The 24,804-nt window shown below is 26.9% G+C and overlaps 1 protein-coding gene across 1 annotated transcript in view; it reads right to left on the bottom strand.

Moving 5' to 3' along the window:
• LOC135928082 (ER membrane protein complex subunit 1-like) overlaps positions 1-24,804 on the bottom strand; it is an 86,381-nt gene that overhangs the window by 7,099 nt on the left and 54,478 nt on the right. Inside the window, exons 21-25 of the mRNA XM_065464417.1 lie at positions 16,026-16,139; positions 15,718-15,830; positions 14,826-15,051; positions 14,608-14,683; positions 13,853-14,004 (exon numbers count right to left, since the gene is read on the bottom strand). Coding sequence (XP_065320489.1) covers positions 13,853-14,004; positions 14,608-14,683; positions 14,826-15,051; positions 15,718-15,830; positions 16,026-16,139 — 681 coding nt within the window. The remainder of the gene's footprint in view (positions 1-13,852; positions 14,005-14,607; positions 14,684-14,825; positions 15,052-15,717; positions 15,831-16,025; positions 16,140-24,804) is intronic.

The raw sequence follows: 24,804 nt of genomic DNA, 5'->3' as shown, positions 1-24,804 counted from the left end.
CAGGGTTCTAACTTTTTTTAAAAATAATTTTTGTTTGATTTTTAAAAAATACAATATTCATTTATAAAAAATTTCATATAATTTAATATTATATTAAAAAATAGACCTTGATATTTCCAATGAAATATTAGGGCATATGAGATTTAAAGAGGATACTTATTTAAATAATACTCGACCCCTGATATAACCATTGATTAGGAACAGGTTGCCAGAGCTCATTTAACGAAATTATGGGGAAAACATAAATCATTAATAGGGCGGTGCCGATAATAAATATCGGATAGGATCGGCACAGATATTTAGCGTTCTCCAAAAATATCGGATCGGACCTATACCTGTAGAAAACCCGATCCGATCTTTTTACTTTTCTTTTTTATGTTATTTTTTGTTATTTATATTTATTTTACATTATTATAATATTTTAATCTTTGAAAATAAGTTAAAAAATAAAAATAAATGGCGTAAATGAATTTAATTGCTTAAGATTTATAAACACTCCAATAGGAATCTATGAGAATAAATTTAAAAAAATTTAAAAATGGCGTAAATGAATTAAGTTGTTTAAAATTTATTATGGAATTTTGAAAATATAACAAAATTTTATTTACAATTATATAAATGTATTAATATATGATTTTAAACAATACAATGAACCCAATGGAACCCGGGTCCAAATAAAATTCCCCGGTTCGGTTCGGGGCTTTGAATTTTATAAATAGGGTTCAGGTTCGGTTCATCGTTTAGATTTTTTCAATAACCAGGGTTTTCTTCTCCGGATAAGGGTTCGGTTCGAATCCCTGACTAGGTTAGCGTTGAACGATCATTCTCATCATTAAAATTTATATTGTAGGACGATATATTAGAAGATATTATGATAATTCACCTAAATAAAATTTTCAAATAGAAATTAAATATTGTAGTATTAATATATATAATATATTTTATAATTATGATGATAAATTATTTTTATGGCAATACCAATTAAAATAATTTTTTTTAAAAAAAATTATGTTTCTGTTATTTTAACTAATTTTTATAAGTCATTATTCTTCTGGTCTCCAAACCTAACCCATTTTTTAGTAGTAGGATTCACAGCCCTGATATTGACGAAATATAATCGATATTTTCGAAATATAGATATTTACGATTTTTTTATAGCATTTCTTTAAGGCAAAATTTATATACACATTCAAAAATATTATTTTTATATTTTAAAGATTTTAAATATATATAGACGTCATCTAGCGGATTTAATTTTACTTTGTTTATTTCTATAAATAAATAAAAAATTATGAGTAAGTTTAATTTTATAAAAGTATTGAAGCTATAATATCTAATAGATAATTTTTTATATCTGTCCAAAGTTTATTTTATTTATAAAATCTAATTAATTCTCAAATAATTAGGAAAGCGAAAGCCCACTGGAAATAAATAATTTATTATATAATTAGCCGAGCGTATTTAAATAATAAATAATTTATTATATTGTTAGCCAAGCGACATTTTCTAGCCGAGCGATATTTAGTAATAAGTTTTTTATTCTATGGTTAGCAAAGCGATATTTAGTAATAAATGATTTATTATGTGGTTAGCCGAGCGACATTTAGTCTGGATGATCGAGCGATATTTAGTAATAAAATGATTTATTGTGTGGTTAGCCGAGCGATAAATAAATATCTGAAACATAATCCATATAATAGTTTATTCAGCAAGATACTTGTGAGTCAACAAAATTTGCTTTCCACTAACGGCCTTAATGTTTAAGATAATATTTACGAATATCTTATACACTGTCGAATTTAATGAAATTCTCCTCCAGTCTTCAAGAAAGACAATCACTAGGAAGTCCCTGATAATGATTGGGAAGAGGATATCCGTGCATAACATTGAATCCGCGCTATATATCTTACCCTGACCGCAAGCCTTATGATTTTTAGATATTTTATAATACTTACTATTTCACTTTTGATAGGGAGGAACAGTCTTAATGTTTTAACTTAGTAGAGTGGAAGAAGGTTGCGTACATGACGTGAATTGGATCACGTTACTAAGTGGGTGTGTTAGGAGGCCAACGTAGTAGTATGAAGAATTTATCTCATTAAAAAAAATTTATTAAACATTCATTATTTTTATATTTTTGGTAAAAATTAATAATATAGACGCCATCTGGCGGATAGAATATTATTTTTTTATTTAAAAAAAGATTATGAGTATAAAATATCTAATAAATTATTTTTTATACCTGTCAAAACATTTATTTTATTTATAAAAACTAATAATTCTCAATTAATATTAAGAAATAAAAAACTCACTAGAATATGACCGGAAATATTATATATAAATAAAGGAGTATTTATAGCCGAGCCATATTTAGTAATAAATAATTTATTATGACGTAGCCGAGCGACATTTCTCAGCCGAAGCGATATTTAGTAATAAATGATTTATGTGGTTAGCCGAGCAACATTTTTCAGCCGGGCGATATATAGTATAAATAATTTATTATGTGGTTAGCCGAGCGATATTTAGTAATAAAATGATTTATTGTGTGGTTAGCCAAGCGATAAATATACCATCCGTTGCATTTTCAATTATTATTCTACATAACATCAGTTTACCAAACTATTTTGTTATTATATTTTGTCTTATTATTACAAACTTTATTTACATCATATTCTATCAAATTAAAATATATTTATCTAATATCTATTTAATTAAATAGCCTCAAATTTTCAATATTTAAAATCGTTTACCCCAATTTAAGTGTTTTGGCTCTTAAATTCCTGACTATCCAGACTTCCCCGACTAGCAGTGAAAGATAGCTTTCAGCGGCTGGTAGGGCCTTTGAAGATAGGAGTGTTTAAATCCTGTCAATCTCGACTCCTTATTATTTATATGTCACAATTATTTACTATGTGATACTATTGATAATGATATTGACGTATTTTTATAATATGTTCACATTATTTTTATATAATAGCAATTAGTGATCTGCATAGGGCCTAATTTTCAAGCCCGGCCCGAACCCGAAATTTTTTTAAAAAAATTTACCGACCCAGCCCGGCCCGAATTTATTTAAATATAGAAATTAATCTTTATAATTACTCAAAATAAAAGACATATGTTATATGTCGTTTAGGTTCAATAAATAAAATCAAATATTTTTATTTTACGTAAAAAATTCAATATAAAATTGATAAATTTAGATATATTTTAAAAAAATTCCAAGGTCCGACCCGATTCGGCCCGAATTTTTTTTAAAAAGGCCCGGCCCGAACCTGATTGTTTTAAATAGAATTAGCCGAGCCCGGCCAGAAGCCTGATCGGGTCGGGTACGGGCCGTACCTAATTTTGCAGATCTCTAATAGCAATCATTTAAATTCGATTGAATTTCAACCTTTTAATATTTAAACTGAATAATAAAAAAGGTATATGTTCCAATTTAAGCATAATGTATAATATATATCAGAGACCTGTAGGGCCCTAAGCCCAAGCGAGGTCGTATTTTCATTTTTTTAAATATACCCAGGCCGGGCCTGAAATTTAAATTTTTTTTTAAAAAAAATATCCGGGCCGGGCCGTATATTTTAAAACCAAATATTTGAAGTCGCTATTATTAGCTATAAAAATCAAAAATAAATATAATATATTTTTAAAAATCCGGGCTGGGCCTGAAAGTATAAAATCCGAGGCGGGGGCCGAAAATTTTTTTTAAAAAAAATTTGGGCAGGGCCATGCAAATGGTACCTCTGCACTGCAGGTCTTTGATGCATATATTGATTATATTATGGCGGTCAAATAAACTTTTATTTAAGGTAATACACATAATTTTTAATTGTTTTTTGGATATTATAATATCCACACTCAAATTGTCGGGTTTGGGTCAGGCTCGGACAAAAAAATTTTTTATAATTCGGGCTGGGTTGTGAAAAATTCATTTTGCAGACCTCTACAACAGGTTAAATTTGAAAAGAGTCAAAAACTATCTTTGATCAACCATGTGTATTGATAATTTAATTTTGTATTATCAGTAATGATTTGTAACTCTCCCAAAATCCTACCTTCAGCCTCATCGTGGCGGGGGAGTGGCAACGTCTTTTGGCAGTAATGGAGGTTTAAAAGGTTCCCTGTGATCTGGATCTAGAATAGGATCACCGTCTCCTCGACGGGGTGTAAAAACCACTTAAAGGGGTTGATGCCAGGAAAGGCATCCGATTGTAAAAATCTTGCTACAAAATCTCCTAATGATTACAACAGCATGGGCGAGGCACAGTCCAAAATACCCAGTGGGCCTCCTCATCCGCCTACGACAAAGAGAAGGTTGGGAAACCTGGTAGAACCACAATTCGTAAAAATGAAACTTATGACGGCCATAAACGTCCTGATAATATGTGAAGACACCAGTTTACGGGGGGTAGAGCAAGGGTCGCGACATGGGCGGGAGAAGTGGTCGATGTATTGCATAGAAGACATATAGATGTGTGCAGCATACAGGAGACCAGATGGAAAGGAAATTGGGCAAGAATGATTGGCAAGACTAGTAAAAAGTATAAATTCTTTTGGCAAGGAAGTGATGATGTAAGGCTGGAGTTGGGGTATTGGTTGCAGAGAAATTTGTAGACAAAGTAGCAGAAGTGAGAAGGCTAGATAACCAGATTATGGTTATCAAGATGTTTGGTAGAAAGCTATATAATATTATCTCAGCATATGTTCCTCAGGTTAAAGAAGTGAAGAAGAGAAAGATATATTTTGGGACAGTCTATTGGGGGTGACATCGAGACTGGCAAATGAAGAGGGAATTATCAGTTACGGCATGAGGAATCTAGAAGGGGAGAGAATTTTAGATTTTAGTGATGATATGGATATGATTGTTTGTAATACAATGTTTAAGAAAGAATCAGAGAAGTTTGTGACTTATAGGTTGGGTAGTACCAAAAGTGCGGTGGATTATTTGTTAAGGAGATGTGATAGATGTATAGTAAAAAATGTGAAAGTGATACTGGGAGAGGAATGTATTAATCAGCATCGACTAGTTATAGAAGATCTTACTTTTAAAGGCGCCAGGATCACTAAAAGAAAGTTTGTGCCAAGACTGAAGGTCTGGAAATTGAAGGAGGAGAGTGCAAGACGACAATTAAATGTGATATAGGTGATAAAGGGGGGCAGAGGTGGCACAAGCATCTGGGGTAAATGGCAAGTGGGAAGCTATAAAGAAAGCCTGAGTGATGACAACTGAAGAGGTATGTGGATGGACAGAAAGGTCGCCTAGACATAAGGAGACTTGGTGGTGGAACCAGGAGGTAGCGAAAGCTGTGGATGAGAAACGCAGGTGCTTCAAAGAATGGTAAATATAATAGTGATCACGGTATTTACAAGATGGCGAAAAAATGCTAAGAAATTAATAGCGAAGGCGCAAGAAGAAAAAAGGCAAGAGTTTGCTAAAGAAATGGAATGCGCTGAAGGAATGGGAAATGTGGTTCGAATGGTAAAGCAGATGGCAAAAAAGAGGCAAGATGTGGTATATGTTAAATGTTTGAAAAATATAAAAAGAAAAATGGTGATTTATAGAAATGGTATTAAGAACACCTGGAAGGTCTACATGAAAGGACTTTTGAAAGAAGAAAATGAATGGGCTAATAATGTTAGTTGTGTAAAAGTAAAAGTTCGGTGTAAATTTGGCAAGGATGAAATAAAGAGAGCAGTGAAAAAAATGAAAAAAGGGAAGGCATCGGGTTTAACGATGGTGGTATCATAAATGTTTAAAGGTTCTGATGACTTAGGGATTGAATGGTTAATGAATTAAATCAAATTGTCACAGAAGGAACTATTTCTGAGGACTGGCAAAGAAGTATAATTATCTCATTATACAAAGGGAAAGGTGAACCTTTAGATTGCGGATCTTACAAAGTTATTAAACTCCTGGAACATGCAATGAAAGTATTTGAGGGGGTGTTAGAGAAGCGGATAAGGGAACAAACTAAAATTGATGAAATGCAGTTTGGTTTTAGATCGGGGAAAGGCACAACAGATACCATTTGTTGTGAAGCAAATATAGGAGAAGTATCTTGCGAAGGAAAAGAAACTGTATTATGCGTTTGTTGACTTGGAGAAAGCATTTGACAGGGTGCCGCGTGAGGTTACTAGATGGGCCTTGAAAAAATCAGGTGTGGAGGAATGTTCGGTTATCGCAGTGATGCCAATGCATGTGAGTAGTGTTGCGTAATCGGCTAAAAACTACGCCTAAGCCTAATAAGGCTAAGCCTAAAAATCGGCTAAGCCTATATAAATCTGCTAAAATAAAATTAGTCAAAATTCTGCATCGATGCTTAGTATTAATTATTATTTATTTATTTTAGTAAAATAATTTATTTTATTTATATTTAATGTAAATATTTTATTATTATCAACAAATAAACATGATATGATTTAATATTTTTTATTTATATTATATTTTGAAATGAAAATAAATTTATTTATTTGATGTTATTTTAATAAAAAAAATACTATGCTGCTATATTGTAAAAATGTAATATTCTTTTTAATATAATTTATTAGTGATTTTCACAATCTTCATAATAAATACATCTTTTATTGAGGAATTATATTTTAAATTTTATTAGATAAATAAACAATCTTTTAGGTGAAATCTTTTATAATTTTTTTAAAATTATCTATTTTTTATTAATGAGGTGGATTTTATGAAACTTTTTTGATGATTTTATATGATCTTTTTAAGGATAATATTTTAATGTGACAATTGTCATAATCGTTATTTTATAAGTTTTTTGAATTTTTTTGAAGAAAATAGGTTAAAATAAGTATTAATAACATGTGTAAATATAAATTTAGTGAAAATGTACCAATGAAAAGTGACAATTGTCATAATCGTTATTTTTAGTTTTTTGAATTTTTTTGACGACAATATGTTAAAATAAGTATTAATAACATGTTTAAATAAAAATTAGTGAAGATGTACCATAGAAAATTGACATAATCGTTATTTTATAAGTTTTTTGAATTTTTTTGAAGAAAATATGTTAAAATAAGTATTGATAACATGTTTAAATAAAATTTAGTGAAGATGTACCATAGAAAATTTAAATTGACATAATAGTTATTTTTAAAGTTTTTTGAATTTTTTTGACGAAAATATGTTAAAATAAGCATTAATAAGATGTTTAAATATAAATTTAGTGAAGACAATGAAAAGTGACAATTGTCATAATCGTTATTTTTAAAATTTTTTTGACGAAAATATGTTAAAATAAGTATTAATAACATGTGTAAATATAAATTTAGTGAAGATGTACCAATGAAAAGTGACATTTGTCATAATCGTTATTTTTAAAGTTTTTTGAATTTTTTTGAAGAAAATATGTTAAAATAATTATTAAAAACATGTTTAAATAAAAATTTAGTGAAGATGTACCAGAGAAAAGTGACAATTGTCATAATCGTTATTTTATAAGTTTTTTGAATTTTTGAAGAAAATATGCTAAAATAAGTATTAAAAACATACTTAAATAAAAATTTAGTGAAGATGTACCATAGAAAAGTGACAATTGTCATAATCGTTATTTTATAAGTTTTTTGAATTTTTTTGAAGAAAATATGTTAAAATAAGTATTGATAACATGTTAAAATAAAATTTAGTGAAGATGTACCATAGAAAATTGACATTGTCATAATGGTTATTTTTAAAGTTTTTTGAATTTTCTTGACGAAAATATGTTAAAATAAGTATTAATAACATGTGTAAATATAAATTTAGTGAAAACAATGAAAAGTGACAATTGTCATAATCGTTATTTTTAATGTTTTTTGAATTTTTTTGACGAAAATATGTTAAAATAAGTATTAATAACATGTGTAAATATAAATTTAGTAAAGATGTACCAGTGAAAAGTGACAATTGTCATAATCATTATTCTCAAAGTTTTTTGAATTTTTTTGACGAAAATATTTTAAAATAAGTAATAATAACATGTTTAAATAAAAATTTAGTGAAGATGTACCATAGAAAAGTGACAATTGTCATAATCGTTATTTTTAAAATTTCTTTGATGTAAATGGGTAAAAATATAGATTGTAAAATTAAAATTGCCTGAGTATATGCCATAATGGTAATAATAGATTCTTCCCCAGAAACAGGAGCAAATTGGCATTTTATAATCCGTTCATCGGGTCAGAAATTAATATGCAAAATTTATATCATAATATCTAATCCTAAGTTAGAAATTATTATTTTTTTACCAATTTTCACCAGACAATCTTGTTTAAAATTTGGGTAAACTTTTTTTTCTATTTTAAAATCAATATCGATGCAAGTTAACTATTTTCGTCAAAAAAAATCAAAAAACTTTGACAATTGTCGCTTATCTAGAGTACATCTTCACTAAATTTTTATTTAAACATGTTATCAATACTTATTTTAAAATATCTTTGTCAATAAAATTCAAAAAACTTTAAAAATAACGATTATGACAATTGTCAGTTTTCATTGGTGCATCTTCACTAAATTTATATTTACACATGTTATTAATACTTATTTTAACATATTTTCGTCAAAAAAATTCAAAAAACTTTAAAAATAACGATTATGACAAATGTCACTTTTCATTGGTACATCTTCACTAAATTTATATTTACACATGTTATTAATACTTATTTTAACATATTTTCTTCAAAAAAATTCAAAAAACTTTAAAAATAACGATTATGACAATTGTCACTTTTCATTGGTACATCTTCACTAAATTTATATTTACACATGTTATAAATACTTATTTTAACATATTTTCTTCAAAAAAATTCAAAAAACTTTAAAAAATTGGTACATTTTCACTAAATTTATATTTACACATGTTATTAATACTTATTTTAACATATTTTCGTCAAAAAAATTCAAAAAACTTTAAAAATAACGATTATGACAATTGTCACTTTTCATTGGTACATCTTCACTAAATTTATATTTACACATGTTATAAATACTTATTTTAACATATTTTCTTCAAAAAAATTCAAAAAACTTTAAAAAATTGGTACATTTTCACTAAATTTATATTTACACATGTTATTAATACTTATTTTAACATATTTTCGTCAAAAAAATTCAAAAAACTTTAAAAAATTGGTACATTTTCACTAAATTTATATTTACACATGTTATTAATACTTATTTTAACATATTTTCTTCAAAAAAATTCAAAAAACTTTAAAAATAACGATTATGACAATTGTCATTGGTACATCTTCACTAAATTTATATTTACACATGTTATAAATACTTATTTTAACATATTTTCTTCAAAAAACTTTAAAAAATTGGTACATCTTCACTAAATTTATATTTACACATGTTATTAATACTTATTTTAACATATTTTCGTCAAAAAAATTCAAAAAACTTTAAAAATAACGATTATGACAATTGTCATTTTTCATTGGTACATCTTCACTAAATTTTTATTTAAACATGTTTTTAATACTTATTTTAACATATTTTCTTCAAAAAAATTCAAAAAACTTTAAAAATAACGAATATGACAATTGTCACTTTTCATTGGTACATCTTCACTAAATTTATATTTACACATGTTATTAATACTTATTTTAACATATTTTCGTCAAAAAAATTCAAAAAACTTTAAAAAATTGGTACATTTTCACTAAATTTATATTTACACATGTTATTAATACTTATTTTAACATATTTTCGTCAAAAAAATTCAAAAAACTTTAAAATTAACGATTATGACAATTGTCACTTTTCATTGGACATCTTCACTAAATTTATATTTACACATGTTATTAATACTTATTTTAACATATTTTCGTCAAAAAAATTTAAATAACTTTAAAAATAACGATTAATTGTCACTTTTCTATGGTACATCTTCACTAAATTTATATTTACACATGTTATTAATACTTATTTTAACAAATTTTCGTCAAAAAAATTCAAAAAACTTTAAAATTAACGATTATGACAATTGTCACTTTTCATTGGTACATCTTCACTAAATTTATATTTACACATGTTATTAATACTTATTTTAACATACTTTCTTCAAAAAAATTCAAAAAACTTATAAAAGAACGATTATGACAATTGTCAAATTAAAATATTATCCTTAAAAAGATCATATAAAATAACATCAAAAAAGTTTCATAAAATCCACCTCATTTAATAATAAATAGATAATTGATAAAAGATTTCACCTAAAAGATTGTTTATTTATCTAATAAAATTTACAATATAATTCCTCAATAAAAGATGTATTTACAAAGAAGATTGTGAAAATCACTAATAAATTATATTAAAAAGAATATTACATTTTTACAATATAGCAGCATATTATTTTTTTTATTAAAAAAACATCAAATAAATAAATTTATTTTCATTTCAAAATATAATAATATAAATAAAAAATATTAAATCATATCATGTTTATTTGTTGATAATAATAAAATATTTACATTAAATATAAATAAAATAAATTATTTTACTAAAATAAATAAATAATAATTAATGCTAAGCATCGATGCAAAATTTTGACTAATTTATTTTAGCCAATTTTTAGACTTAGCCAATTTTTAGGCTTAGCCTAATTAGGTTTAGCCGATTTTTAGGCTTAGCCTAATTAGGTTTAGCCGATTTTTAGGCTTAGCCTAATTAGGCTTAGCCGATTTTTAGGCTTAGCCTAATTAGGCTTAGCCGATTTTTAGGCTTTACATAATTAGGCTTAGCCGATTTTTCCACCTAAAATCTCGGCTAAGCCGTTTTTTAGTCGGCTAAAATTAGCCGATTACGCAACACTACATGTGAGAGCACAAACAGCAGTAAGGACGGATTATGGTGATAGTGAAAGCTTAGAAGTGAAGGTAGGACTTCATCAAAGATCCGTGCTGAGTCCATTATTATTTATCTTAATAATGGATGTGGTGGCTAGAGAAATAGGTGAAGGACTTCCCTGGGGGCTATTACATGCAGATGTCCTTGTATTAATGGCAAACAGTGAGTAAGAATTAAAGGATAAAATTAGTAAATGGAGGATGGCTATGGAAGCAAAGGGCCTGAAAATGAATATAGCAAAGACAAAGGTGATGATTGGTGGGAAAATCTAAAGATGGAGGAATCCGATAAGTGGCCTTGAGGTGTATGTGAGAAAGAAGTTACTAGAAATTCAATCCAATGCACCAGATGCCATAAATGGGTACATAATAATAATAACGTAGAAAATGGTGGTTTGGATATTTGCAATAGGTTAACCCTAGAAAAAGTGAATAAGTTATGTTATTTGGGTGATATGCTAAACGCAGATGGTGGTGTAGATTCTGCCGTTGTTGCAAGGGTCAGACAAGCATGGAAGAAGTTCAGAGAGATGGCGTCTATTCTAACTAGAGGTATGCGCGGGCCGTGAAATTACGCGTGACTCACGCGTCATGGTGGGTCACAACGTGAGTGTGAATATAAATTATTAGGCGTGACGGGCCTTCCCAAAATTTTTCCCGGGCGTGATCGGGCGTGAACATGAATTTCCCGTGAATCACGGAAAACAACATCTGGTGTCACGCTCCTAGTTCTATTTTCTTTTTATGTTTAGGTGTTTTGTCGCGAGATTTTTTATTTAAACTTTAAAATTTATTCTCAAGCACTTAGGTAGGCTTAATTCTAGATCCTAATTTCAAAAGCCTTAAGTTTTAAATAGACGAAGAAAAGGAAGATATTTACAAAACAATCTTAAAAATGTGAAATGATATAAAATTAGATGATATGCATAAGTCAATGCCAACTGTAATTTATAACTTTCCTAATTCATCCTACATTCATGACATATTTTTAGATGATTCTGATGAAGCAACAACATCTATCGATGAAAGCTCTGTGAATTTAAAATATTCATCCCATAAAACAAATAACAATGGCAATATTTTTAAGTTTTGGAAGCAAGAAAATTTATTTCCTTTTTTGAGAAAATTAGAGAGTAAAATTTTGTCAGCCCTGGCAAATTCGGCTTCTAGTGAAGGGTTATTTTCTGTAGCCAATCGCCTATTAGAAGAAAGGCGTACACAATTAAAATAAAAAAAATAGACATTCCTTTTCTAATTAAAAATTCGGATTTATAATATGTATTTATTTATTGTTTTTCTGGATTATGGAATTAAAGAAATAAATAGAATAAATTCAAAAAAGTGTAAAAAATTATAGCATTAAAGTTTTGAAAAATTTAAAAACACCGTGAATTTTCGGGCGTGAATCAAAATATTGCCTTTAGTGAGCGGGTGGGTCGGGTCGAAATTTTTTAGTGGTAAGCGTGAATATTTTTTATTGCCACCGTGAGCGAGCGGGTCGTGAATAAAAAATTAGGCCCGCGCCCACCTCTAATTCTAACAAATAAAAAAGTCTCTCTGAAGTTAAAGGGTAAAGTTTACGTAAGCGGTGTGAGGAGTTGTTTAGTTTATGGCGGAGAAACATGGGCAATGAAAACGACTCACGAAGCCAAATTAGAAAGAACAAAGTTGAGAATAATTATATGGATGTGTGGGGTTTCTCTGAGAGAGAAAAACTAGCACAGAATTGAGAGCAAGATTAGGTATAGAAATGATTGTAGTGGTAATGCGATGAAATAGACTAAGATGTTGTGGTCCGTGGAAAGTATAACAAAAGATGGCTGGGTAAAGAGGTGCACCTTGATGGAGGTAGGAGGATCAAGACCTAGAGGAAGGTCCAAGATGACGTGGACAAATGTGATAGCGGCGGATATGAGAAGCATGAATCTTACAAATATTGATGCTCAGGACCGTCAGAAATGGAAAAGAAAAATCAGAGGGAAAACTGGCCTACCTGGGTAAACCTGGAAAACGCCATAAAACGGAGAAGAAGAAGTAATGATTTGTAAAATATATTAATTGTAAATTTCAATTATTAAATAAGTATAAAAGAACGTAGTTTAATATCAAATATATAAAACTATTTCAATATTATAAATAAAGACAATATAACGATAATTGATATTATCTAATAATACTACAACCTTAATATGCAAAATTTTGTCTAGAAATTATTTCAATATTTTCACAAAAGTCAATGAGATTGCAACTAGCATTTAACGTAAATTTATCACAATGATAATTTATTTAAATATAAATTATTATAACTGTTAAAAATTGTGTCATGCGAAACTATAAAAAGGTCTATAAACTAGTTGGAACTTTTTGATGGCCTCCTTTTCACGATGACTTATAATAAGTGATGATTAAGTAGTATCAGTAAATATTTTCATTTTTAGATATTCTTGTATATAGTTAATTGATGATGTCAGATACCCAAGTTAGCGTATATAAAATGTTCTCAGCTAATAGAATTTACTCTTTCTCCATATAAATATAGCTTAAAGAAGAAAATTTTGAAATATAATTGTATAAAGCTCAATATTATATTTTAGGGAATAATGATAAAATTTTTAAAAAATGTGCCTCTCTTTAGATAATTTTAAACAAACCAATATTATAACTTTTTAATCTGAACCTAAACCTGAAACGATATTCGTTACGGTTCGGATCCCTGATTTAAAACCTAATAAAGAGTGTGAATCTCATTATTTTTGTTTAGCAATCCAGCTAGTCAGTACATAAAGTATTCTCAACAAATTTATTCCTTCACCCTTATAGTTATAATTTAACTGAAGAAATTGCTGAAAATATCCTTATTGTAAGACTCAATAGTATTTTTAGGAAAATGATTTAAATAATATAATTATAATAAAATTAACCTTGGATTTTAAAGATAAAATAAAAAACATGATTTTCTATATATAGTAATTTTATGTATATGTGTACATATAACCTAATCCATAAGCGAAAACTAGGGAAGTTGATTCCAATCCAGAAGGCGAAACGTAGAATCCTTTGATCCTGAAAAGACTTCGGTTGTAATTCATGACTTGTTGGGTGAAATAGGGTAATTCTGGCACGTAAAATATCACCTTCTTAGAAATTCTTTTAAAAAATATATAAAGGGGATAACATCGTTTTATTTATTTATTAGTAATCATTTAATCCGGCTTCAATCAGAAAGTTTAGTAAATAATTTACAAAATTTTTAAAGGCACTATAATTCTATAGAAACTATAATGTTAATTTTTAAAATAAGCTTAAGACTTAAGAATATATTATTTTATTCTGATTTGTGGATCCAATTGCATTTCCATTCATGGATTAATGTCAATACAATTGTTTATATTAATATCAGATATGCAAGTCCGGATCCGGATGATTATAAAAAATAAAATACTAACTGAACTCAATTTTTTAAATAAATAATTATATCATTTAACCAGTTGGAAAATCACATTGAATCATTTAACTTTCATTTATTTCTTAAATTTTTAATTTTATAGTCTATAGTATTAAAAATGATATTGAACCACGTTTAGAAATAAAAACCCAAGCTAATTTAAAAAAATATTGGGCTTGAAAATGTGAAAAATTTAAATCCGTCAGTCCTAAAAAATATCTTTGCATACCTTTGATTATTATACATATTAAATCTATAATAATTTCATAAAAATTAATTTTTTTAAAAAATAAATATAGTAAAACTTGGTCTTTTGATAGGAAAATTTTTGATCTAAAATTTCGCGACCAAATTGATAGAGTTTCCCATCAGCGAGTGCCACTTTAAAAATTAATATAAATTTTTTAGACGCTTTTTTATAAAATAAAATTGATAGTAAGACAAATGAAGTAATATTGAAAATTATTTGTTTAAACGGTATAAATTATTAAAAATTGATGATAATATATTTATTATCATAAACTGATGATCTTCTTTTGGGTGAGACCAAGCTCGGTAAAAGTAGTAGTAAGAGAGGTTATGTCTGAGTGAAGCGGGAAAATGAAGGTTCGAGCTTCGACCAAAGGGAACCTGTTGAGAGGGCCGTGTATGGATGAAGAAAGTTTAGAAGAATCGGAAAACTGCTTTCCTTGGTACAAATATATGATAGACATTTCTCGTCTGCGCTGTTTAACGCTGTAATAAGAATACTTTCGGTATTTCGTCCGTAGAAAATAGATTTTTTTTAAAAAAAATAAAGTTATTTGAAAAATATAATTAGATTTTTTAAAATAAACTTATTAAGCTTTTAAAAATGTTATGCATCACAGTGTGGCGTACTAGAGACCAAATTTGGGAATGAAACGGGTGGCGTAATAAAAAAATGCTTCGTTTATAAATTTTGTTTAAACGTCATTCTTAGTTCTTTTTTATTCTAACCACGACGCTGTAAAATAATACATGATTTTCTCTGGTGTATAAAATAAGTTAACATAACAATTACATACTGGGTCAATCATTCATTTAAATATATAGTGGAGACCGAGGTAAGCTAGGGGATGTTTTCTTTAACATCCTCAGAGTATAAGATATATTTTTTAAAAAAATTTGGACCAACGTATCTCATCACATGATAATTTGGTCCTATATTATATTATTTGATTCATTCTAAAATAGATTACCTATTTTAAAATGAATCTATTTTAGAATGAATGCGATTCATTTATAAATATATTCATTTCTGGGCACCGGCAGCACTGAGGAATGCGTTGCCCCCCTCTGCACAGGTTAAGAAATTAAATCATGGATATGTTACAGTGTATTATGATATTTAATTATAAAAAAAAAATAAAAAAAAATATAATTCTAAAAATTACGAAAATCCAATTTTCAGAATTTATCACTAAAACCGGGCCCTTGCACTTTTTGTGACGGGAACTGTAAATTACGTTGCCTATTATTGAATCCACGAGGAAAATATCAAAGTAGACTTTTGAGGGAATATTGGTGAAAATATAATAATAATAATATAATAATTATCAAAGTGGAAGAAAGATTATTGAATACAATTTAAGGTGACCATTTCATTAAGATTAAGAAGGTCGCTGGTAACTTAAAATGTTCTATAAAATTATTTAATGAATTAAAATATTAAAGTTTTGAAAAATCTATAAAATAAAATTACCAGTATTACAAACATCTAGTGGGCATTCTGTTACAACAACTATTAAGTTTGGGTTTATGTATTTGTACATAACGTTTCTATCGTCTAAAACCTTACCAGGAGAATCAATTTTTTCTGTTAAATAAAATATATTTTAAACCAAACCATATAATTAATTTCTCGTTCTTTTAGAAATTAAATATACATTTAAATTTAATAAATGTAACTTGCAACTAGTGTTGCGTAATCAGCTAAAAACTACGCCTAAGCCTATTTAGGCTAAGCCTAAAAATCGTCTAACTAAGCCTATATAAATGGGCATTAGTCAAAATTCTGCATCGATGCTTAGCATTAATTATTATTTATTTATTTTAGTAAAATAATTTATTTTATTAATATTTAATGTAAATATTTTATTATTATCATCAAATAATCATGATATGATTTAATATTTTTATTTATATTATTATATTTTGAAATGAAAATAAATTTATTTATTTGATGTTTTTTTAATAAAAAAAATAATATGCTGCTATATTGTAAAAATGTTTCTTTTTAATATAATTTATTAGTGATTTTCACAATCTTCTTTGTAAATACATCTTTTAAGGAATTATATTGTAAATTTTATTAGATAAATAAACAATCTTTTATAATTTTTTTTATCATTTTTTAAAATTATCTATTTTTTATTAAATGAGGTGGATTTTATGAAACTTTTAGATGTTATTTTATATGATCTTTTTAAGGATAATATTTTAATGTGACAATTGTCATAATCATTATTTTTAAAGTTTTTTTGACGAAAATATGTTAAAATAAGTATTAATAACATGTGTAAATATAAATTTAATGAAAATGTACCAATGAAAAGTGACAAGTCATAATCGTTATTTTTAAAGTTTTTTGAATTTTTTTGACGACAATATGTTAAAATAAATATTTATAACATGTGTAAATATAAATTTAGTGAAGATGTACCAAATGTACCAATGAAAAGTGACAATTGTCATAATCGTTATTTTTAAAGTTTTTTGAATTTTTTTGACGACAATATGTTAAAATAAATATTAATAACATGTGTAAATATAAATTTAGTGAAGATGTACCAATGAAAAGTGACAATTGTCATAATCGTTATTTTTAAAGATTTTTGAATTTTTTTGAAGAAAATATGTTAAAATAAGTATTGATAACATGTTTAAATAAAATTTATAGAAGATGTACCGTAGAAAAGTGACAATTGTCATAATCGTTATTTTTAAAGTTTTTTGAATTTTATCGACAAAAATATTTTAAAATAAGTATTGATAACATGTTTAAATAAAAATTTAGTAAAGATGTACTCTAGATAAGTGACAATTGTCATAATCGTTATTTTTAAAGTTTTTTAATTTTTGTTGACGAAAATATGTTAAAATGAGTAATAAAAACATGTTTAAATAAAAATTTAGTGAAGATGTACCATAGAAAAGTGACAATTGTCATAATCGTTATTTTTAAAGATTCTTTGATGTAAATGGGTAAAAATATAGATTGTAAAATTAAAATTGCCTGAGTATGTGCCATAGAAAAAACATATGTTAATAATAGATTTTTCCCCAAAAACAGGAGCAAATTGGCATTTTATAACATCCGTTCATCGGGTCAGAAATTAATATGCAAAATTTATATCATAATATCTAATCCTAAGTTAGAAATTATTATTTTTTTGCCAATTTTCATCAGACAATCTTGTTTAAAATTTGGGTAAACTTTTTTTTCTATTTTAAAATCAATATCGATGCAAATTAACTATTTTCGTCAACAAAAATCAAAAAACTTTAAAAATAACGATTATGACAATTGTCGTTTATCTAGAGTACATCTTCACTAAATTTTTATTTAAACATGTTATCAATACTTATTTTAACATATTTTCTTCAAAAAAATTCAAAAATTTTTAAAAATAACGATTATGACAATTGTCACTTTTCATTGGTACATCTTCACTAAATTTATATTTACACATGTTATTAATATTTATTTTAACATATTGTCGTCAAAAAAAATCAAAAAACTTTAAAAATAACGATTATGACAATTGTCACTTTTCATTGGTACATCTTCACTAAATTTATATTTACACATGTTATTAATACTTATTTTAACATATTTTCGTCAAAAAAATTCAAAAAACTTTAAAAATAACGATTATGACAATTGTCACTTTTCTATGGTACATCTCACTAAATTTTTATTTAAACATGTTTTTAATACTTATTTTAACATATTTTTTTCAAAAAACTTATAAAATAACGATTATGACAATTGTCACTTTTCTATGGTACATCTTCACTAAATTTTTATTTAAACATCTTATTAATACTTATTTTAACATATTTTCTTCAAAAAAAATTCAAAAAACTTATAAAATAACGATTATGACAATTGTCAATTTTCTATGGTACATCTTCACTAAATTTTTATTTAAACATGTTATTAATACTTATTTTAACATAATGTCGTCAAAAAAATTCCAAAAACTTTAAAAATAACGATTATGACAATTGTCACTTTTCATTGGTACATCTTCACTAAATTTATATTTACACATGTTATTAATACTTATTTTAACATATTTTCTTCAAAAAAATTCAAAAAGCTTATAAAATGATTATGACAATTGTCACATTAAAATATTATCCTTGAAAAGATCATATAAAATAACATCAAAAAAGTTTCATAAAATCCACCTCATTTAATAAAAAATAGATAATTTTAAAAAAATGATAAAAGATTTCACCTAAAAGATTGTTTATTTATCTAATAAAATTTACAATATAATTCCTTAAAAGATGTGTTTACAAAGAAGATTGTGAAAATCACTAATAAATTATATTAAAAAGAATATTACATTTTTACAATATAGCAGCATATTATTTTTTTTATTAAAAAAAACATCAAATAAATAAAAAAAAATTTCATTTCAAAATAAAACAATATTAATAAAAAATATTAAATCATATCATGTTTATTTGTTGATAATAATAAAATATTTACATTAAATATAATTAAAATAAATTATTTTACTAAAATAAATAAATAATAATTAATGCTAGGCATCGATGCAGAATTTTTGACTAATTTATTTTAGCCAATTTTTAGGCTTAGCTGATTTTTTCACCTAAAATCTCGGCTAAGCTGTTTTGTAGTCGGCTAAAATTAGCCGATTACGCAACACTTCTTGCAACTTATCCAATATTATTGAGTTAAAAAATATTAAAATGGATTATAATTAACTTAAAAAAGAGACTAATTGGGAAAGGGATGCTTATATAAAACAATAGTAACAGTGGAAACAATTTTTTAAAAAATCAAAAATTCATGTTGAATTTAACCTTTTTATTTGAAATTAATAAAGTCTCATATAAACTATTTTTTGGTGTGAGTAGATCCTTCTTATGTTTCCAATAGAAATAATTAGCCATATACGAAGTTAAAACTGATTATTATCACCCCTGTGAGCGCATTAGCCTTTACAACCTTCAGAGCTACATATTTCGTTTATAAAAGATTATGAAAGCATATGTAAGCCAAAACCAAAACTTAGGGTCTCAAAGAGGATTTCTATTAGACAAAGGTAGCCCTATTGTTGAGAGTTATTTTATGTTTTATTGGCCTTTTGTCTGATTTCCTTAGGTTTACTTCGCATCATATTATTATATTTTTAATATATAAGTAACATCGGAGTGTCCTTTTTCAGAGGAATGTGACTTTTAAAAAAAGAGAGTATCCTTTTTCAATATTAAGAAGACACTGATTTTATAAAAGTTCAATAAGTCTCTGAAAAGGGCATATGTCACTATATAAAAAAATTTAAAAATAAATTCATAAAAATATATAAAACGTTTCAAAAATTTCGTCCATATTCATTTAATCAATTTATGAGATCCCCACATGATTCATGTGTATTCGAAATTTCATATATCTTCTATAGTTTCTTCCGAATAGTAGGGTGGTTTTAAATTGTTAATTGTTTTTTCCCATGAAATTCCAAAGTTCTTTAAAACAAGGGTCGCTGCTGGCAATAAACAATATTAATATATCTGTCAGATAACCACCTTTTAGTCGATTTGCAGTATGACATGGAGTCCCGTCATGATGAAATACACTCGCGCCGTCAGGAAATAAAGTATGGATGAAAATGTTAATCTAATGTCTCTTAATATTCTAGAGCGTTTATAAAAGCCAAACTTTCAACACCTTTGAAACTCACAAATCCCCAAATCTGCTCTCTGTTATATTTTAATATCTTATATATTTTAAAAGGTTATAATTTTTGTTCTATTGACGACTATATAGACTACATCAAATATATGCTGAATGTTAAAAATATTCCTCAAGCTGACGCCACTTTGAAGAAATTATTTATAGCTTATGGAAGAATAAATATTATAACTGATACAAAAAATTTACTCTTTCCAAGAAAAATTGATGATGTGGTATGGGTAGATCTATACAAAATTAAACAACTTTATAAAGATGAAAGAACTGTTCTGGCATCTAGAATTGATTTCATAAGATTAAGTCGCGGACCTACAGAATCCGTATTGAGTTATTTAAAAACTATAAAGGAACTAGCCCGAAGATGCGACTTTAAAGATAATGTAGACCTAAGAATTCGCGATCAATTAATCGCTGGACTAAAGATGTCATAGCTGGATAAAGAACTAAGTTTAAGATAGATACTAAAGACGAAGACCAACCGTTAAGCATAAGCAAAGTTATAGAAATGGCTTTACCCTTAGAAGTAAATAATACTACTAAAATGGTTTATAAAATCAAAGAGACGACCAAATATAATGATAATAATAAACGATTAAATCAAAATGATAATAATCGACAGTATAATGATAATGACACTATCAAAATGAAAATAAAACATACGTAAAAAGAGAACCAGTAGAAGGTTATATTCCACACAAATAATAATTTACAAGAAAACCGTGCTATTTTGTAATCGTTTTCATGCTATTCGGAATTGTCCAGCATACGGAAAAACATGCAACAAATGTAAGAAATTAAACCACTTTGCGGTACAAATTATAATAGTAACGACAGCGATTCAGATTTCTCAATAAGAAAGGTCTATAAATATGGTCAACATCCATCAAGTATGGTATTAATAAACAACCACCAAATTAAAATGGAATATGATACAGGTTCGGCGGCAACCATAATTAATGCAACAATATGGAATAAAATAGGGAGACCAAAACTTAGAATGGCTAGAGCACCAACTACATATGGAAACAATACAATAAAAATTATGGGCGAAGCTTATGTAAAAGTGCAATTAGATAATAAAATAAAATGGCTTCCGTTATTAGTTACAAAAACAAATGATGCAGCACTATTTGGATCCATGGACTATAGAATTTGATCTATCGTTACCAACAAATGTAAAAATCAATATGATAAACAATAAATACAATAATAATGATAATGGTAACTGAATATTAACAAACTATATAAAGAATTCGCTACGGTGTTTGATAATAAATTAGGATTAATAAAAAATGTCGAACCAGTAAAACTACAATTGGAAGAAAATACAAAATCAATTGCACTGCCAGCTAGAAGAGTACCGTTGCCTTTAAAAGTAGAAATTGAAAATGAACTGAAACGTTTGAAAGATAACATAATAAAGAAAATAGATCCATCAACAACAAGAGTAACCTAGAGTACTGCAATACTTCAGGTGAACTATGATTATGTGGAGATTTCAAAGTAACATTAAATAAATATCTACTAGAAGACTATCACATTCTACTAACGTTTGAAGAATTAATCGCAAAGATCGCTAATGGAAATAAATATACAACATTAGATCTCAAAGATGCATATCTATAAATGAGTATTGACGAAGAATCGCAAGAATTATTAACAATGGTAACACCAATTGGTTATTACCTATTTACGACTACCTTTTGGTATAGCTACAGCACAAATAATATTTCAAAGATATAAGGACGATTTACTGGCTGACTGTAAAGATACAGCAGTTTATTTAGATGATGTTATAAATCACTAAAGAATATATAGAGAATATAAAACAAATCCTCAAAAAATTACAAAATGCAGGATTAAAAATCAAAACAAGCAAAATAAATTTTATGAAAGAAAAAGTATCATATTTAGGATACATAATAGGTCAAAATGGAATACACCCAGATAAAATGAAAATAACAGCAATAGAAAAATATCCAACTCCAAAAGATAGACATGACATAAAATCATTTTTAGGTATATTAAACCATCATACACGGTTCCATACCAAACTTACATAAAATTGGACTAAAAAGGATGATACATTATTTGAAAAAGCAAAAGGAATAGTAACAACAAAATACTATACAGTTTTATAAACCGGACCTTGAGTTACAAGACGCTGAAAAAAATTATTCTACAATAGACAAAGAAGCAAAGGCAATAATAAACGGCGTAGAAAAGTTTCATAACTATTTGTATTGACGAAAATTTAAAATACGAACAGACCACAAACCTTTAATAAAGATATATGGTAATAATAGAGATTTAAGCTCATTAACAAACCAAAGATTATTATATTGGGCTTATAAATTATCTGCATATAAATATGATATAATGTACAAGAATGGCGCTAATAATATAATTGTAGATGCTTTATCGCAACCCAATAAAGAAAAATGATGATAAAATAACAAGCTAAAATAAAACAGTAAAATATATAAGAAATCTTACTTATGATACATTAATTCTATCTAGAAAAGAGCTTAGAAAAGAAACCGCAAAAGATCCAATCTTTTAATAAATGGTACAAATATACAAAATAAAGCACCAGAATTTCAAGCTTTTAAAACAAGAATAGATGAAATAGAAATGATGACGGTATTTTATTTTGGAATGGCAGATTAATCATTTCGTGCTCACTTCAAAAAAGAGTTTTACATGTATTACAAACAGGACATCCTGGTATTACATCAATAAAATCCATTACGAGATATTATAAATGGTGGGAACAATTAGATGAAGATGCCAAAAAACTAGTTCAGCTGTAGTGGATGTCAAAAACAAAGTAGAGATATACCAGGGGTTGCCGTATATCTGGGGAATCCGCCATCACAACCCTGGAAAAGAGAAGAAGAAAAAGAAAAAATCGTATGAAAATATGCCGATCAACTACGAATCAGTTGAACATAAATAAATTATAGATGACAATACAATGCTAGAAGATAAAATAGTAGAAACAATTGAGCCATGACAAGAAGGAATTCAACCCCGGAACGAAAGCCAACAAAAAGATTAATAGATGAACTTGAACTTGGTGGGAAATAAGATATGTTATATTTTAATACTCATATATTTTAAAAGGTTGTAATTTGAATATTATATTTGTAATACAATATTATAACTTTCCTACATTTTTTGAGGTTAATATAATTGCACAATATTAGAAGTTAAATTACATAATTATAAAATATTATATATAGAAAACAATTTAAAATAAAGATACCAATTGTTTTGACTATAAAACTCTCTATCCTGAGTACTTGCATGAAGTTTTTTAAGTGATTTTTTTTAATAAGATGATCTTCTCTAGAATGTTTTATAAGATCTTCTTTTAGAATTGTTAGTTAATAGTGGACGAATATATATGAATGGGTAATAAGTGGTAAGTTTATCCAAAATAATGACTAATCTGTATTTCTCCTATAGTGATTCTTCAATTTTAAACCATATATTTAGAGCGGATTTTATTTTTAAAAAATTTGATTTTATCGAAAATGAATTCCAGCTATATAGATTATTACCGTACTTTACACGGACAATTTCGCCATATATTTATAATTTATAAGAAATCTATAATATAAAATATAACATATTAGTATTCGTTAAAATGTTCCCGGCAGAAATTTCTAAATCTAGTGAAGGTGTTAGCTGCAATGTGGTTATTTTTCAACTTCAAACCATTTTTTGAGCGCCTTTTTAACAATTTAAATATCATATTTTACCAGAAATCTATTTCAGCATGTTTAGAATGCATATCTTATGAAGTAGACAATTTGCCATTAACCTTTGAGTCATTTATAATTTATTTAAAAAATCTATGGAAAATCTAATATAAATTATATTAAGTTCAAAAGTTCATGGCAAAATGAAATTCATAGGGTAGGTATTCACAACATGAGGGAATACATTTTCGGTAAAATCAGATTTTTAAACTTAAAAAAATGCGCTCAAAAAATGATTTGAAGAATTGCCGAAAAAAAACATTGCTGTAAACAGAGATACTCTATATTATGCCAGAATTCATTTCCGGCAATATCAGTTTTTAAAATGTAAAAATCGCCTTCAGTTGTTAATGGTTTAAAAAGATTTCTAATCGCCATAGGAAAGCTTTGGATTAGTCTTCATTTTAGATTGACTTGTCACATTATACACTCAATGATTACAATTTTAATATAGTTTTTAATAACAATTTTAAAAAAATTCCCCATTTATTCCATTTATAATTTCATTTTCTCCTTGTGTTACAGAATACAAGATTTTTAAATCTGATGACTAAAAAAGAGAATGAAATAGATAGCATTGAAGATGGACCAGATTAAGACCGAGTACACACAACCACTAAGTGGTGATGAGACTTAAGAGAATGCATGAAATGCAGTAATAAGGAAAAGTAAAGAAAATAGAATAAAAAGAAAATATTTTAGCGCCCATTTATTTTTAATAGTGCTGTAAACGTTACTATAAAAAAGAAACGCGTTACCGTCAC

This window comes from Gordionus sp. m RMFG-2023, chromosome 1 (genome assembly GCF_954871325.1).
Source record: "Gordionus sp. m RMFG-2023 chromosome 1, tfGorSpeb1-WG-v2, whole genome shotgun sequence".
In the NCBI taxonomy this organism is placed as follows: domain Eukaryota; kingdom Metazoa; phylum Nematomorpha; class Gordioida; order Chordodea; family Parachordodidae; genus Gordionus; species Gordionus sp. m RMFG-2023.
This window is presented reverse-complemented; position numbering and strand designations above follow the sequence as displayed.